The following is a 15,291-nucleotide window of genomic DNA, read 5'->3' on the forward strand; positions in this document are numbered from 1 at the left end:
TTAGTTTGTAAGGTTCAGGATCAACTTAGGTCTTGCACATGTTTAAAATGGAATGCAAATAATGAGTGCAGTAGAACCTTGTACTGTGGAAGTGGGAGGTGGGAAGATAGTTAAAAATACGGTCTTTACTGTGAGCGCTGGTGGAGGGCTGACCTCTGGTTGTAGGCAGCATATCAGAGAGGCCTTGCCACGCAGTCACCATCTCTGGGTTCTTCTGGTCAGCAAAGTTCTTCCAAACGCGCAAGGCTCCATCATCTACACAAAGAGAGGGGGGAAAAAGTTTAGCTATAAAAGAACAAGCGGTTAATAGGGATTAAGCAGAGAGGTGAGGTCAAAAGGAAGAACAGCAGTTGATTTACAAGTGTTTTTTTTTTTTTTTTAATATATATATAAAATAATTGGATACAAATAGTGAATAGATTCTTTGAAAAGAAGCAGAACCTGTCCATGACCAGGAAATATTTCTCAGAAGAATCAAAAGGCATTGCACAACAATCCTATAAGGTAGAAAAATAATACAGCTTCTCCTTCCATCATCTGTGAAAAACAGGTTGTTGTACAGAAGTAATACACTCAGCTAAGACAGAGAGGGCCTCACATACAACAAGTCCATATTTTCAAGAAATTTATTTCTACTCATAAATGTCTCTTCTTGATTTACATCTACCGATTCCCTTTTGCCTTTAAACAATGTGTGTGTGTGTGTGTGTGAGTGTGAGAACTAATGTCTTTAGTGCTGCCCTTTGGTGTGTGGCATTTAGATGAGGTTGAATTTTTAAGGTCCCATATTTTGGCAATTTCGAACTCCATAGAACTCTCTAATATGGACTTACTTGAAAACGGTCAATTTTATTTTCACAAAAGGCCCCTCTGACTGCTACTTCTATTTGACTCAATTTTGTATCTGCTCAGTCCATATTTGGACAAGACCACCCCCATTTCTCTGGACAACTTTAATTAATATTTCACACTTACTGGGGAACCATAGAGCCAATTTTACATCCCAAATACTACAAAAAGTTGATTTGGTAAAACATGGCGCCTTTAAATCATCTATCGCTTAGCTTTTAACAAACTTTCAGTCAGTTTTAATATAAATGCAGCAATTATCCTTGATTTATCTTTTTTTTTATCTTTTGTAAAGACAATTATGCACATTTTTTGAAATATAAAATTTTGTTGTGAATATTACAGGGGAACTGAATTATTGTGTTGATAATTGTGTTGAATACACATGAGCAGCGCACATACTATATTTTGAGAGGTGAACGTTCTTGGTTCTCTCGGCTCAAACAAATGAGTAACACTGAGGTACTGGGTTGGAGGGAACCATTGAGCTACTCCCTCAAGGAAAACATTATTTTTCTCAACTGGAGTTTCTACTTGATGCAGATCGCAAGGCACACGACTTTTAAAAGCAACTGCTGTATATGTACACATTTGACAAGAAACCAAGAGTTTTTGATGGTATGGTATCATGTAAAAAGGAGAATAGTGCAGCCCTAATTTTAATTATAAAGAGTAGATGCAGCAGTATGACAAAGGTTAGTATTTCGGAGTGCATTAATATAGTAGGACTGCTGAGGCGTGGTTTGAAAGCGGAAGACGCAGTCAGTTGTGAACAGGCATGGGGTATCGACTGTATTATTGTCAGTGGTGCTCATAAGTGGTGTGCAGCTGCGCATGCAAACTGAAAAGCGCAAGAGTATCACTTCACGTTTGCATACCAACCAGTGCACTTCTTTTTTGGGTAGGGTGGCGCGGTAGACGTGGCTCAGTTGATGTCGTCCGCTAGGCAGCGGGTATGACGACGTCTTTATGTGAAACTGGTCCGAAAGAATACTAAATTGCAACAAATCAGCTGATTGTACAGTCCCACACTGTAAGTGTGTATACGCCACTCTTAATTTGCATGTTTTCAGTGGTAAATGTTCCAATTTAACTTCAGAATGATGTCATTCAAAACTAACATTATTAGATTATAGTTGACAACTTTTCAAATGATACAAACGTTTTGAAATTGGGATAAAGATGGAGAAAGTTTGAAATTTTGAATTAAGAAAATGTTCACACTGAAAATCCTAACACTTATTGATTTTGTAATAAGAGGAAACAGACGCATTTTCCCCGGCTTCAAAGATTCATAATGCGGTTCTTTCAAAGAAAACGACATTTCCATGTTACCCTCCAAATATTAAAGGGAGAGAGCACTGTGTTCCCTCGCGACAACACGCTTCACTTTACGCGGCCTCGCTATTACTGTACATGGATTTTTGTGGTGTGTGTAATTTTTTATACCATATGAATGCGCATTATGTTCTGTGTCCTGATTCGCTAAGGGAAACCCCACATCGTGTTCTGTGTCTTGATTGGCTAAGGGACTCGAGACTACTGTCAACCTACCGAAGTACCACGACTGCCGGCCGCCCCTGCAAAGGCGCAGCTCAACACGTTGTGCCCACATTGTGCTGCGGCGCCGCTAAAAGTTTATTGGCGATAGTTGTCAAGCAATCAAGTGTTAGTGCATCCTCCTTCTATTTCTCAACACTTGTCTGAGCTTCTTCCTCTTCAGCACAAATGAGGCACACTGCTAGCATCAAGCTATTATGTAAATTGGGAAAATGTGGGAGCGGCGTGCCACCGCAATCGTCTGCCCTACTAAGCGCCGGGAATGGCTGGCGGGCCCCGCAGTGTTTTGGCGCACCCGCACAAAGCTTCGCGGCTCCAGTTCTCATCCATAATCAAAGGTGGCATGTCTGTATATAATAATATTCTGGGCCAGAAGAAAAAAAAAAGCGCCAACAAGGACCCATTGCTATGTATTTCACTCGCAAGACACCTGCACCAAGGATGCTACAGCAGAGCCCCACCAACGGGCCAGAGGAACTGCAAAATACGCCTGAGTTGCTATTAATAATTTCTCATGTGTCCAACCTCATAGTGAGATCATTGAAATTAAATTTATTTCTAAAATCTATAATATTTTTCTTTTTATAGGAAAATGCTAATACCGGTCCTGGATATAGTGGAAGAAAATGGATAGAGAGACATTTATATATTTATTTCTAAAAAAAATGTTCTGGGCTCAAACAGGCTTTGATCTTGGGTTTCATTCAAGAATGCAGTAGTGTACTTTTCTTTTACTTGTAATTTAAGAGTTTGAGTGAGAGAAATGTGAGAAAATGTTAATGTTAACCAAAGTGTTTGTTAATATATTGAGATGCGTACACTCTTGGTACACTCGTGTACAGTATTTATGTAGTTTCGCAACCTGTTGCAGTGAGCAGCAATGAGCAGTCATGCCCGTTCAGATATTCCATGGCTGTGATGCGGGTGTAGCGAGGGTTGCCGTTGTAGAAGTAGTCCAACCTCTCACCCTTCTCCCAGTCCCAAAAACTATAACAGACAAAACACAAACTCATCAGTCTGAAGCCGAGACCATTTGCATTTGTAATGTGTGTTTTGGGGGCTTTGTTTCTCAAACCAGATGCTGTCCTTGTCAGCTACAGCGATGCAGGTGTTGAAGGGGTGGAACTTGACAACAGAGGGAACACCAGGGTTGCGATTGATGAATATTTGATCATCCAGTCGAGAAACACCTGGAGGAAGAAATGAGAAGGATGACAATAGATGACGCAGATTCAATTTTTTTTTTCCCTGAGGGTCCAAAATCATCCTAATGAGAACATAAAATGATGTTTTTCTGTTCACTGAAGGATGTGCAGGATGATACCTCTGCTGCAGCACAAATTTGAAAGAAATATTAATAAGGCGCACAGATCACCATGGACTAAGAGTGTACTTTTTATTTTTTCCATCCCCCACTATTTATGTACCACCAATCGACTGCAGTGTCTGTTTTACAACGGATCATTTTGTAAACGTTCACTGGAGACAATATGGCTTCGTGGGATACTTGATACGAGTACATGGGGTAGCGCCGACATTCTCCCTACCTGAGTGTCCTCAACTGTACTGCTGTCGTTAGGTGCCAAGTTCGGATGCAAAATTACGTCACCAACATGGCTAAGTTAACTTCTGTGCTTACTGTTATGACTATAGTCCACGATAACCATTCAATTTGAATTTTAGCCTTCCCATGTGATTTGATGCCTCACACGTCGATCCCCAAGCCAGTTTTGCATGACCGCGTGACCCCCCCACCCTCAAAAAAGGACATCATTCATCCCGTTGCTTGATTCAAGCATGCCCAACACGTCAATCGCGCGCATATGACTGACTGCTGGTTTGACAATTGGTTTGGTAAACCAGGAGTCGTGAGTTCGTATCTCACTGGGGCCTCTACTCCCCAAGGCCACATTGTCTTCAATACTATTCACAGATCTGTCTAAATCTGTGTTTGTGTTTACATTTCCTTTGGGTAGATAATGCATCCACCTCACAAATGGACCGAATCAAGACGCTGATTCAACAGTACTCATTAGAATGGCCACAAAAAAAATCCCAAAGTGAAGTTTTATCACACAGCACAACATGCCACAGTTGTTGGAAGTTTTGAGGGAGCATGGGTTGACGTGCTGACTGCAGAACCGTCCACCGAAGCCGCTGCCCGTGAATTGAACATTCATTTCTCGACCACAAGCCATCTCGAAAGCCGTTAGAGAATTTGGCTGACCGGGCTCCCAAACCACATACCACATGTAACTACTAAACTATTACATGGTATTCAAATAAGGAAAGGCATTTCTATGCTTTTATTTGACCCTTGTTGACAAATACCCAAAGCTCTTACAGTGTTTAAAATAAGCAGAAAAATCTTAAAGAAATTAAATGAGTCCAACAGTGACACAGTAAACAATTTGACTGAGAGCCACATAGCTGAAACATCATTTGAGTCAAGCAGCAACTTTAATGCGCACGTTGATGTCTCACATTGTCATAGCAACAACTAATTTTACCAGTGTGTCCTAGTTAAATCTGATTACACTCTTGAGGCTGCCATAACGAGAAGAAGAAGAAGAATGAAAAATCCATGCTGAATTCATTCTAGATGCCGTTGTGGTTGAACCGTCTAGCCTGAGGCAAAAGCCAATGCACGAGTTTGAAAAATCATCTCCACTGACTGTTTCTTGGTTGTGGAGTTTGATGTTCATGAGTGACGACAAAATACGAAATCCCCTGCAGGACTTAAACACGCTTTGATGATGTGCGTCATTTTTTCATCAGAAAGAAAGAACAAAAAAAGAGTCACATAAGTCTTTTTTCTAGTTTACAGTTTTTTTATTCCGTTCTGAGTTGTGCTCTTCCAATCTAGCTTCCTAACATTGCGTGTTCTTCCATGTGAGATACTCTCCTCCTCCTCTCATCTTATTTCTCACTGAGGAGGGAACAGACTGAATAAAGGCAACCTTCCGAACAAGGAAGGCATGTGGGAATTCAATTATTATTTTTTAAAGTAGGTATTCAGAAAGATAAGCTTGAATGAGTCTCGATTGTGACGTCAATTGCCTCGTAACTGTGTGTGAGATAGGGGCTTTCACAGTGAAATCTGAGTTTTGTGTAAAGTAAATAAATTAAAATAAAAAGCGCCATCCCCACTTGGGGGGATACTCACATTCATGTGAGTGCAAAACTGTAGTCCTGTGACTCATGGGCGATTGTGGCTATGAGAGGATTTACATTTATCTATTGTCTTATGTGCCAGTTTTCAGCTGCCTTTCAGACTTGGCATTTCAAGATGCAAAATCAGCCATCAGCACTTGTCCCAAATTTGATGACTCACATTAAGCGTGTTAAATTTATTCATTGCATATTCTCCTCCTAGAATGTGTACAATGTATCCTCCATGGATTCTCTGTACCACTTATCCTCACTATTTATGATGTAAATATTTAATATTGCCCATTTAGCAGCCACAATTTGGGTGCAACCAGCTTGTACATCCGCTTCCACATGTTTGCGAGGGCAAATTACCAGGTTCGGTGTTTTGTTGAAATTCTAAGAAGCCATTACATTTGACATATATTTCATGGAAAATGTCAAAAACTAACAAAAGATTACTTGGAATAGGAACAGAATAGCTCCTCAAACATGTCTGAATAGCACACATTTCTGTTTTGCAGATGACTAAATCCCTTTAACGTTTTGATTGTGGGGGTCAAATATTCAATAGTACTGGAAGTCAATATATCTTCTGTTCATTTGCATTGTGGAACAATTCCATAAATAATACCACATTTTGCACATGACCTTTCATACAAGAGTGAAACTCTTGGCTTGTCTAATTATCTAACGAATGAAAGAATAAAAACTTTTCCTGTTGTTTCTTTAATTTTTTTTTTTTTTAGGTTTTCCTCATTTAGTTGGACTCACTTTAGAAAGAATTACTGTCAACATCTGAACCACAAGAGTTAAGATTTTATATGAAAAGTTTCATGCAAATCAGACATCGTACAAGCACATTTGTAAGGTCATTTTTTGGCAAGATCTATTCAGGGGTGCTGGAGAGGAGGCTCCGTCGGGAAGTCAAATCTCAGGATTCAGAGGAGCAGCGAGGTTTTCGTCCAGGGTGTGGAACAGTGGACTAGCTCTACACACATGAAATGATTCTGAAGGGTGCACGGGAGTTCACCAGACCAGTCTACATGTGTTTTGTGGACTTTGAGAAGGTGTTTGACAATGTCCCCCAGGGAGCCCTGTGGCAGGTCCTTTGGGAATATGGGCTACCGAACACCCTGATACGAGCTGTTCGGTTGCTGTATGACCGGTGTCAGCGTGCCCTGTATTGCCGGCAGTAAGTCAGACTTGCTTCCGCTGAGAGTTGGACTCCGCTAAGGCTGCCCCCATGTCACCGATTTTGTTCATAACTTTTTTGGACAGAATTTCTAGGTACAGAGGAGGGTGCGGTTTGGTGGCCTCAGTATTGCATTTCTGCTTTTAACAGATGATGTTGTTCCTCTCTAGGTTGGGGCTGAGATCCTGCCCGAAGTGGAGGAGTTCTACTATTTTGGGGTCTTGTTCAAGTGAGGGAAAAATGGAACGAGGGGACCGACAGGAAGATCGGTGCAGCGTCTGCAGCGATGCGGACTTTATATCAATCTGTTGTGGTAAAGATGGCATTAAGTTTAAAGACAAAGCACTCAATTTACCAGTCGATCTACATTCTTATCCTGACTTATGGTCACGAGCTGTGGATCATGACCGAAAGAACAAGATCCTGGATACAAGCGGCCAAAATGATTTTCCACTGCAGGTGTCCGGGCTCTTCCTGAGACATTGGATGAGAAGCTCCATCATCCGGTAGGAGCTCAGAGTAGAGTCGCTGTTTTTCCACATTGAGGGGAGCCAGAAGAGGTGGCTGGGGCATCTGATTCCAAAGCCTCCCAGATGCCTCCCTGGTGAGAGGTTCCTGGCACACCCCACGAGAAAGAGACCCCAGGGACGACCCAGTACACGCTGGAGAGTCTCTTGGCTGGCCTGGGAACGGCTCGGGATCCCCTGGAACTGGCAGGGGAAAGGGAAGTCTGGGCGTCCCTGTTAAAGCTACTGCCCGCACGACCCGTCCTCAGATAAGCGGGAGAAGATGGAATGATGCTACAGAGCTATATGGTGAAGCGTTACTAAAATCCCTGTGTAACAATATTCGGCACAATGTTCAATTGTGGAGTGTGTGGATAATGATTTATTTTAAATTCGATCTTACCCTGGAATACAGTTGTGTTTGAATTGGACTTTTGAATGAGAGCGATTATAATGGAGTACTAGTCTGTCTGGTCCGTGCAATATTCTAATCAGTCTTGACTCCGACACAACATATCCGCCTTATCATGCTCCACGGTGGTTACTTATCGTCAAAGCTTGTGGAATATTTTTCGTCATCAAGTTGTCCAGTTCTTATTTCTACACGGAGCTAAAATCACTCAATAACAATTGTTTTCTCACATTCACAAGTTGAAGGTTCTCCTAGCCAGACCGAGGGGAAAAAATGAGTTTGCAAGTGTACTACCACATTTTATTATGTTCATTTCCATTGAAGGGCATTTTATGGCAGATTTGAAGTCCAACTTGGTGTTTTGTGCATATATTAATGGTTTTGAATTACCTCGTCTATTAGATGCAAGTTTTATTATGTAAGAGATCACACAAGTTACCTAATGAGAATGGGAGAAACCCTTCTTTTATGAGACCAGTAGATAAGCAAAATTGAAGCATGTTAATGAAGAAAAAAGTGTGCGGTTGAGAGAGAGGGACTGACCTCTCTGTGTGATGCTTCTGCTTTGCCTTTTGACGCGAGCATTTCTCAGAAATCTCCACTGCCGCTCCATCCTCACCTGACTCTGCAAGTCATCCTCTTCTGGGATCTGACAGTATGAATACAAGGACAAGGACTGAAAAATAATACATTTGTGTGAAAGAACATAAGAGGTTGAATAGTGAGATGGAAAAACGTATGTCCAATTCTGGAGGACAAGAATAATTTTGAGAGGACTACAATATTGTTCATAAGAGAACTTTTGTAAGATTGAATGTGTTACACCTTTCATACACTTGTAGATCCAGCAAGTATTGCCCATATCCAGACACAACAGCTACCAACTGGACTTACAGTACAAAAAGATGACAATCAAAATAAGGCAAAGCACATTCATGTCCAGAAATCTGGAGACAATAAATGGGTCTTCATGATTGCTCGCTTCACACGCCAGTGCAATGGACTGGAAATAAAAGATGCAAATGACATGTAGACTCACCTTTAAAAGGTTTGTTTATTGCATTTTATGCAGGCTATCTTTATTTTTCCACACAAACAAAAGTATTTGGACAAAGCATAGGATCATTCTGAATAGAAAATTAAAAGAGACAAGAGATCCTTTTGGGTCAATGACTGCTGTAAGTCGCTAGTCTTCAGACATTTTTTTGAGTGTGCTGGAGATGCTTTCCTGACCTTCACAAAAGTCACGAGTACTTGTTACTGCTATGTGGGTTTTGCTGCCCTATGTCTTCAGCAAGTGAAAACCATGTTCTATTAGGTTAAGATCACGTGACTTACTTAGCCATTGAAAAACATTCCACTGAAAGCTCGAGAAAATGCAATTCCAGAGTTGCTGTTTCCATGATGACCGAAAGTCACACACATAAAAAGGCCAGATCGTTTGGTCAGAGATAGAACCACACAGTCATTCTGTAGGGTGTTTTAACTGCAGATTTGTACAACTCCTATAAAACACGAGTAACATAATCATCTCATTTCGTATTACACGAAAGCCATGGATTACATTATTAATTTTACACAATGACGAGATAACAGCAAAAAAATCGGAACATAATTGTTAATATGTGAAAGGCAGATGAAGAGTTTATAAAAGAGAGAAAACTGGAGTAACTTTTGAGTGTGCTGATTAACCGTATTTCAGCAAGGCATTTCATTTCTATAGAATCTAAAGAGCTCAATGCACACAAAGGCAAACTATATTGCACTGTCATCATTCTTCTTGTTGAAAGGTGAATGCAACACATTCACTGTCTTCAGAGGTGTTTTTTTTTGTACAGCCAATGGCATAAAGGCAGATAGCTTGTTTCATGTAAGTGAAACTCTACCATCAGGCTTTACAATTTCTGTCTGAGCGTTTGGAGAGGATTTACCATTCAGGCCAGTTATTTTGGTTGTTATTTCTGTAGCTGAGAGGCAGGAATCAAGTCTCTGTGTGTGTACATGTCAAGGTAAGGGGCCGGCTGTTAATGTGCCTCGTAGGGCTGTGGTTCTGCACTGTGTCGGCTGTAAATGTGTATTATCAGGCCTTGGGGTGAGACGTATTTGTGTGGGCGCAGAATATAGAACTCCACAAGAAATGTTTTTATAAGAAAGCGTTGTTATGTTAAGCACTTATGGACGGTGATATGAAATGTACTTTATTAGTCAGTCTCACAGATAATCACAGTATACAGTGAAGAAAATAAGTATTTGAACATTCTGCAATATTGCAAGTTCTCCCACTTAGAAATCATGGAGGATGAAATTTTCATCATAGGTGCATGTCCACTGTGAGAGAGATAATCTAAAAAGAAAAATACAGAAATCACAATGTATGAAGTTTTTAACAATTTATTTGTTTGATACAGCTGCAAATAAGTATTTGAACAACTGTCTATCAGCTACAATTGTGACCCTCAAAGACCCGTTAGTCCGCCTTTAAAAGTCCATCTCCACTCCATGTATTATCCTGAATCAGATGTGTGAGGTCGTTTGCTGCATAAAAGCACCTGTCCGCCCGATACAATCAGTAAGACTCTAATTTGTAACATGACCAAGACCAAACAACTGTCCAAAGACACCAGAGACAAACCTGTACAGCTCCACACGACTGGAAAGGGGTACGGACAAATTGTCAAGCAGCTTGGTGAAAAGAGGTGCACTGTTGGAGCAATCATTATAAAATGGAAATGGCAAACTCAATCGGAGTGGAGCCCCATACAAGATATCACCTCGTGGTGTCTCAATGATCCTTAGAAAGGTGAGGAATCAGCCCAGGACTACACGGCAGGACTTGGTCAATGACCTGAAAAGAGCTGGGACCACCGTTTCCAAGGTGACTGTTGGTAATACAGACGTCATAAGACGTCATGGTTTGAAACCATGCATGGCATCGAAGGTTCACCTCCTTAAACCAGCACATGTCAAGGCACGTCTTAAGTTTGCCAATGACAATTTGGATGTTACAGAAAAGTCATGGGAGAAAGTTTTGTGGTCAAATCAGACCAAAATGAAACTTTTTGGTCATAATTACACTGACCGTGTTTGGAGGAAGACGAATGATGAATTCCATCCCAAGAACCCCATCCATACTGTGAAGCATGGGGGTGGTAGCATTATTTATGCTTTTATGGGTGTTTTCTGCACATGGGACAGGACGACTGCACAGTATTGAGGAGACAATGACCGCAGCCATGAGATTTTGGGGAACAACCTCTTTCCCTCAGTCAGAGCATTGAGCATTGTGGCTGGGTCTTTCAACATGACAATGATCTGAAGCACACAGTCATGAAAATCAAGGAGTGGCTCCGTAAGAAGCATATCGAGGTACTGGTGTGGCTTAGCCAGTATCCAGACCTAAACCCATTAAAAAATCTTTGGAGAACTCCATGTTTCTCAGCGACAGTCCAGAAACCTGTCTGATCTAGAGAAGATCTGTGTGGAGGAGTGGGCCAAAATCCCTCCTGCAGTGTGTGCAAACCTGGTGAACAACAACAGGAAACACTTGACCTCTGTAATTGCAAACAAAGGTTACTGTACCAAATATTAACATTGGTTTTCTCCGGTGTTAAAATACTTATTTGCAGCTGTATCACACAAAAAAATTGTTTAAAAAAAAAAAAAAAAATCATACACTGTGATTTCTGGATTTTTCTTTTTAGATTATCTCTCTGACAGTGAACCTGCACCTACGATGAAAATTTCAGACCCCTCCAAGATTTCTAAGTGTGAGATCTTGCAATATACCAGGGTGTTCAAATACTTATTTTCTTCACTGTTTGTGATGAATATTAATCAGCTAAAATCAGCCTAAAATTATGTACACACACTAAGAAAAGAAAACTAAAACAATTGTATTAATTGGGAGTTTTCAAGGAAACCAACAGCAGTTGGAAGGTCAAGCTTCGATCTGTCACAACACATTAAGTCAACTTTAATGGTTTGCTCAGTCAAAATATGAACCAAAGGAATGGAAAGGCTAATGTTTGGAGTAAGAAAGGATCTGCTCATGAACCCAAAACTCCAAGGTCTTCTGTGATCCTCAATGGCGCTAATTTCAGGACGTGGGCATGAATGATTTCGTCTTCATGATGAATTTGTTATATGCTATTGATTAAATGCACAATGGAAGTGGTGCAACTTTAAAGAAAAATGCAATCAAACTCAGTGGCATAACCTAATCATTTTGCAAGATAACGACCCAAACACACAAAACAAGAAAAAAAAATTGGCCAAGTTAATTTCCACACTTAAACCCAACAGAGCGTGCAATTTTTGTGGTGACTTGGGTGCTACAGGAATGGAACCTTTTTCACCTGACTTGGCCAAAACGTGTGACACATCCCTGTTTGGTTAACAGATGATCAGTCCTGTCAGTCTTGAATTCAATTAATAAATATTTTTGGACAGTGGGAAGAACCCAGAGAACCAAACAAGCACAAAGAAACTATGCAAACTCCACATTGAAAGGTTGACATTTCAGAAAGAACCTTTCTTACTGCATTATCCTGTATACAGGAGGCCCTATTTTATATTGTAGTAAAAAAGATTGTGACAGTAACTGCAGGAAAATAAATGACAAAGGTATTTTGTCTGCATGCTTGTGTATATTACTGTTGGAGGAGAAATTGGTGGCACTGTATAAAAAGTACATGACACAATAAACAAAAGCAATGATATCCTAGTAAGCAGCCTTGGTATTCCACCATAATATGATTTATGCATTCTTTACAATAAAAGGCCCTTACTTTCTTCCATCCAATGCTGGTATACAATGGCCAGCGCTTCAAAATCAGTTTCTATCACAATGTGAGAAACTGCCACAATACAAAAGTTCCCGTTCATATATATCACTAATCACAGACTGAATAAACAGAAAAAAGGTGGAGAAATGGCCTTGCATTCAGTCCACTCCTAAAGTAGACATACATAGATGTATTTCAGAACCCTTTCCTGCCGACTCAGTGATATGATAACATGTGCTCAGACTTTGAGATATACTCATGCACACATGCTGGATTTTGTAACAAAGTTACAGACGTTATATGACAGAACTCCAAATTTTGCAGAGGCAGAGTAATCTTCTCTGCGAGCGCTTTCACTAACTCGTCACGCTACCCGTTTCCCATCCAATCAGCCCTCTGCTTTCATCACCTACAGCAGCCACTTCAGACTCTGCCTTCTTATACTGCAGTGCACATTCGTTTTAGTTGACCTTCTCTATCTTTGCAACTTCGAGTCATCACTACCTACCTATAGAAGATGAAAGAACAAAGTTGCAGTCCACAGTCAGTTCCCAATATTGCAGCCAAATTTGGGAACTGTCGGCTGATCGTTAAACTCAATAACTTGCTGCTATCACCGACTGTACTAACAGGAATTGAAGCCACTGTACGGCAGACTAGAACTACGCTGATAACCTGGTCTATTATCTGCAAGGTTTCAGATAGGTCACAAAATAAAACAATGACCTCAACCTGTTTTCACAAATATAACCAGCTACCTACATGTCATCTACATTATGCTTCAAATGTAGAAAAAAATACCAACAATAGTCACCTTGGTTGCAAGCCGTGACAACAGGAGATTATTTTCATATTGCCACGATGAGTTAAATGCCAATGAGGAACAGAGGTGAGAAAAGCAACACATAAAAGTGAGACATGATAATTATGATCGAAGATGAGCAAATGTACAAATAACTTACCTTACATAATAATAATAATATCAGTTAACATTGCATTGTTTGACAGCTGTTGTGGTCACCTGTGTAAATTATTGTCAAAGATTTGCGTGATTCAAGGCCAAATGCTGGCTCGCTTCACCTCTGACGCTCATTTAAAAAATATATATATACTTATACTTTAACAATACTTTTCAGGTGTAATCACACATTTATCCATGGAAATAGTTTACATGTATGCAAGTACTGTCTCAGTCTTCCATTTATGTTTTCTGATCAAGTCAAGTCTTCTAGGTTGACATTTTAGCTAGAGTGAAGCGTGTATTCAGGACATTAAAACAGACAAAAGCTCAATATTATATGACAAACATCATGGCCGCTATCTTTAATTTCTCTCGGGAGGATATTAAGTTATGTCTAGGAGTCTAGGAGTTCAATTATTCAGCAAAGCCATCCTATAGAACCAGCAGGCACTTTCTCACACTGCAAATCGTCCCTGCGCTGTTGTATTCCGGAGAATTTACCAGAATCTCTTAAATACACTAACAGTTCTTGTCAATAGGTGGTTGACTTTCCTTTGACAGAATGGCTAAATATGTGACAATTTCACATTAATAATTGAGTATTGATGGAACAATGACCTGTTACACTTGAACATGTGCAGCAAAGGAGCGGAACATTTATAAAAAGAAAATCAGTACCAATAATCTTGAGTTTAAACAGACAATCAATGAGGTGAATTATAAAACAGGTGATATGCAAAGGAAAACATGTAAAATAAGATATGGGTGAGCAAGAAAAGAGATGGAACTACCTTTGTGACTGGCTGAGCAAAATACTTGGCACTCCAATCACATAGACCTGTTTGTAGAGCAGCACTGATATAGTTTCTGTGACCACAAGGCTCATCCCCATCCTCAGCGGCCTGAATAAACAAACAAATTGAAAACCATATAAGCATGTCTCTCTCTCTCACACACACACACACACACACACACACACACACACACACACACCACACACACACACACACACACACACACACGCATAGGCACACACACGCATAGGCACACACACGCATAGGCACACACACGCATAGGCACACACACAGTCTCAAACACACAAAATAGTTGATTCATCTACCTGCTCAGGTCCCCTGTCAAACATTTTACGAGTGCGGGGGAACTGGTGGGAATGAGGTGCCTGTCCTCCAAGTGTGGGTGTGTAAGGGGGGCGCGTGGAAGGTTGATCTCTGGTAGGGGGTTTGGGCACCTCGTTGGTCAAACTTGAGCTGCTGGTGCTGGGCATGGGAGGAGAACCGCTAGTGGGAGACAGAAAGTAAAGTAAAAACAACAACAAGAGTTTCTGTTTTGGAGACCATTGGATTGTTGTTTTACGATGTTTAAGTCAAAGGGTTTGACGTTTTTGGGTTGAAGTTTGCTGGGGTTGCATGTTGTTTTCCTCACCCTGCCTGATGAATATGCGTCCCTTTGCTGGTGGGGCTGGCTGGAGCTGACTGGGTCAGAGATCCAGAGTCTAAAATTCTTTGAGGGCGAGCATTCATCATAGCCTGTGGAAAAATAAACAAAAGATAGGGTTTGGTTCCCATATTACACAAGGTTTCATCAGTAGCAAGGGAGAAAGAGGTTAACACCCCCCGCAAAAAAAAAACAAAAACAATGTGTAGAAATTTTACATAAAACCAAAGCAAAAAGAGGCTACTTAAGATAATAACCAACCAAGTTTTGTCAGCCCATGATGCTGCTGCAAATAGGTGGACTGAAATTCTCCAGTTTCAGGTTGTTTCTGAAGCACTATGTCAAAACCAAAAACTAACCACAAATGATGTGATAGCACAAATTTTGTTAGCTAACAGTGGTACCTACACACAACAGTC

General features: G+C 40.6%; 1 protein-coding gene across 6 annotated transcripts in view; it reads right to left on the reverse strand.

The window, feature by feature from the left end:
• The window catches only part of rptor (regulatory associated protein of MTOR, complex 1), a 128,564-nt gene that overhangs the window by 21,333 nt on the left and 91,940 nt on the right, over positions 1–15,291 (reverse strand). For 4 of the 6 annotated variants that reach the window (XM_061830278.1, XM_061830276.1, XM_061830280.1 and 1 more), the window contains exons 23-29: positions 14,861–14,964; positions 14,538–14,715; positions 14,209–14,319; positions 8,216–8,321; positions 3,485–3,599; positions 3,272–3,396; positions 130–255 (exon numbers count right to left, since the gene is read on the reverse strand). In XM_061830278.1, the coding sequence (XP_061686262.1) occupies positions 130–255; positions 3,272–3,396; positions 3,485–3,599; positions 8,216–8,321; positions 14,209–14,319; positions 14,538–14,715; positions 14,861–14,964 (865 nt within the window). The remainder of the gene's footprint in view (positions 1–129; positions 256–3,271; positions 3,397–3,484; positions 3,600–8,215; positions 8,322–14,208; positions 14,320–14,537; positions 14,716–14,860; positions 14,965–15,291) is intronic. The other 2 variants (XM_061830281.1, XM_061830279.1) reach the window with 1 other exon arrangement.

Source organism: Syngnathoides biaculeatus, chromosome 9 (genome assembly GCF_019802595.1).
Source record: "Syngnathoides biaculeatus isolate LvHL_M chromosome 9, ASM1980259v1, whole genome shotgun sequence".
NCBI lineage: Eukaryota > Metazoa > Chordata > Actinopteri > Syngnathiformes > Syngnathidae > Syngnathoides > Syngnathoides biaculeatus.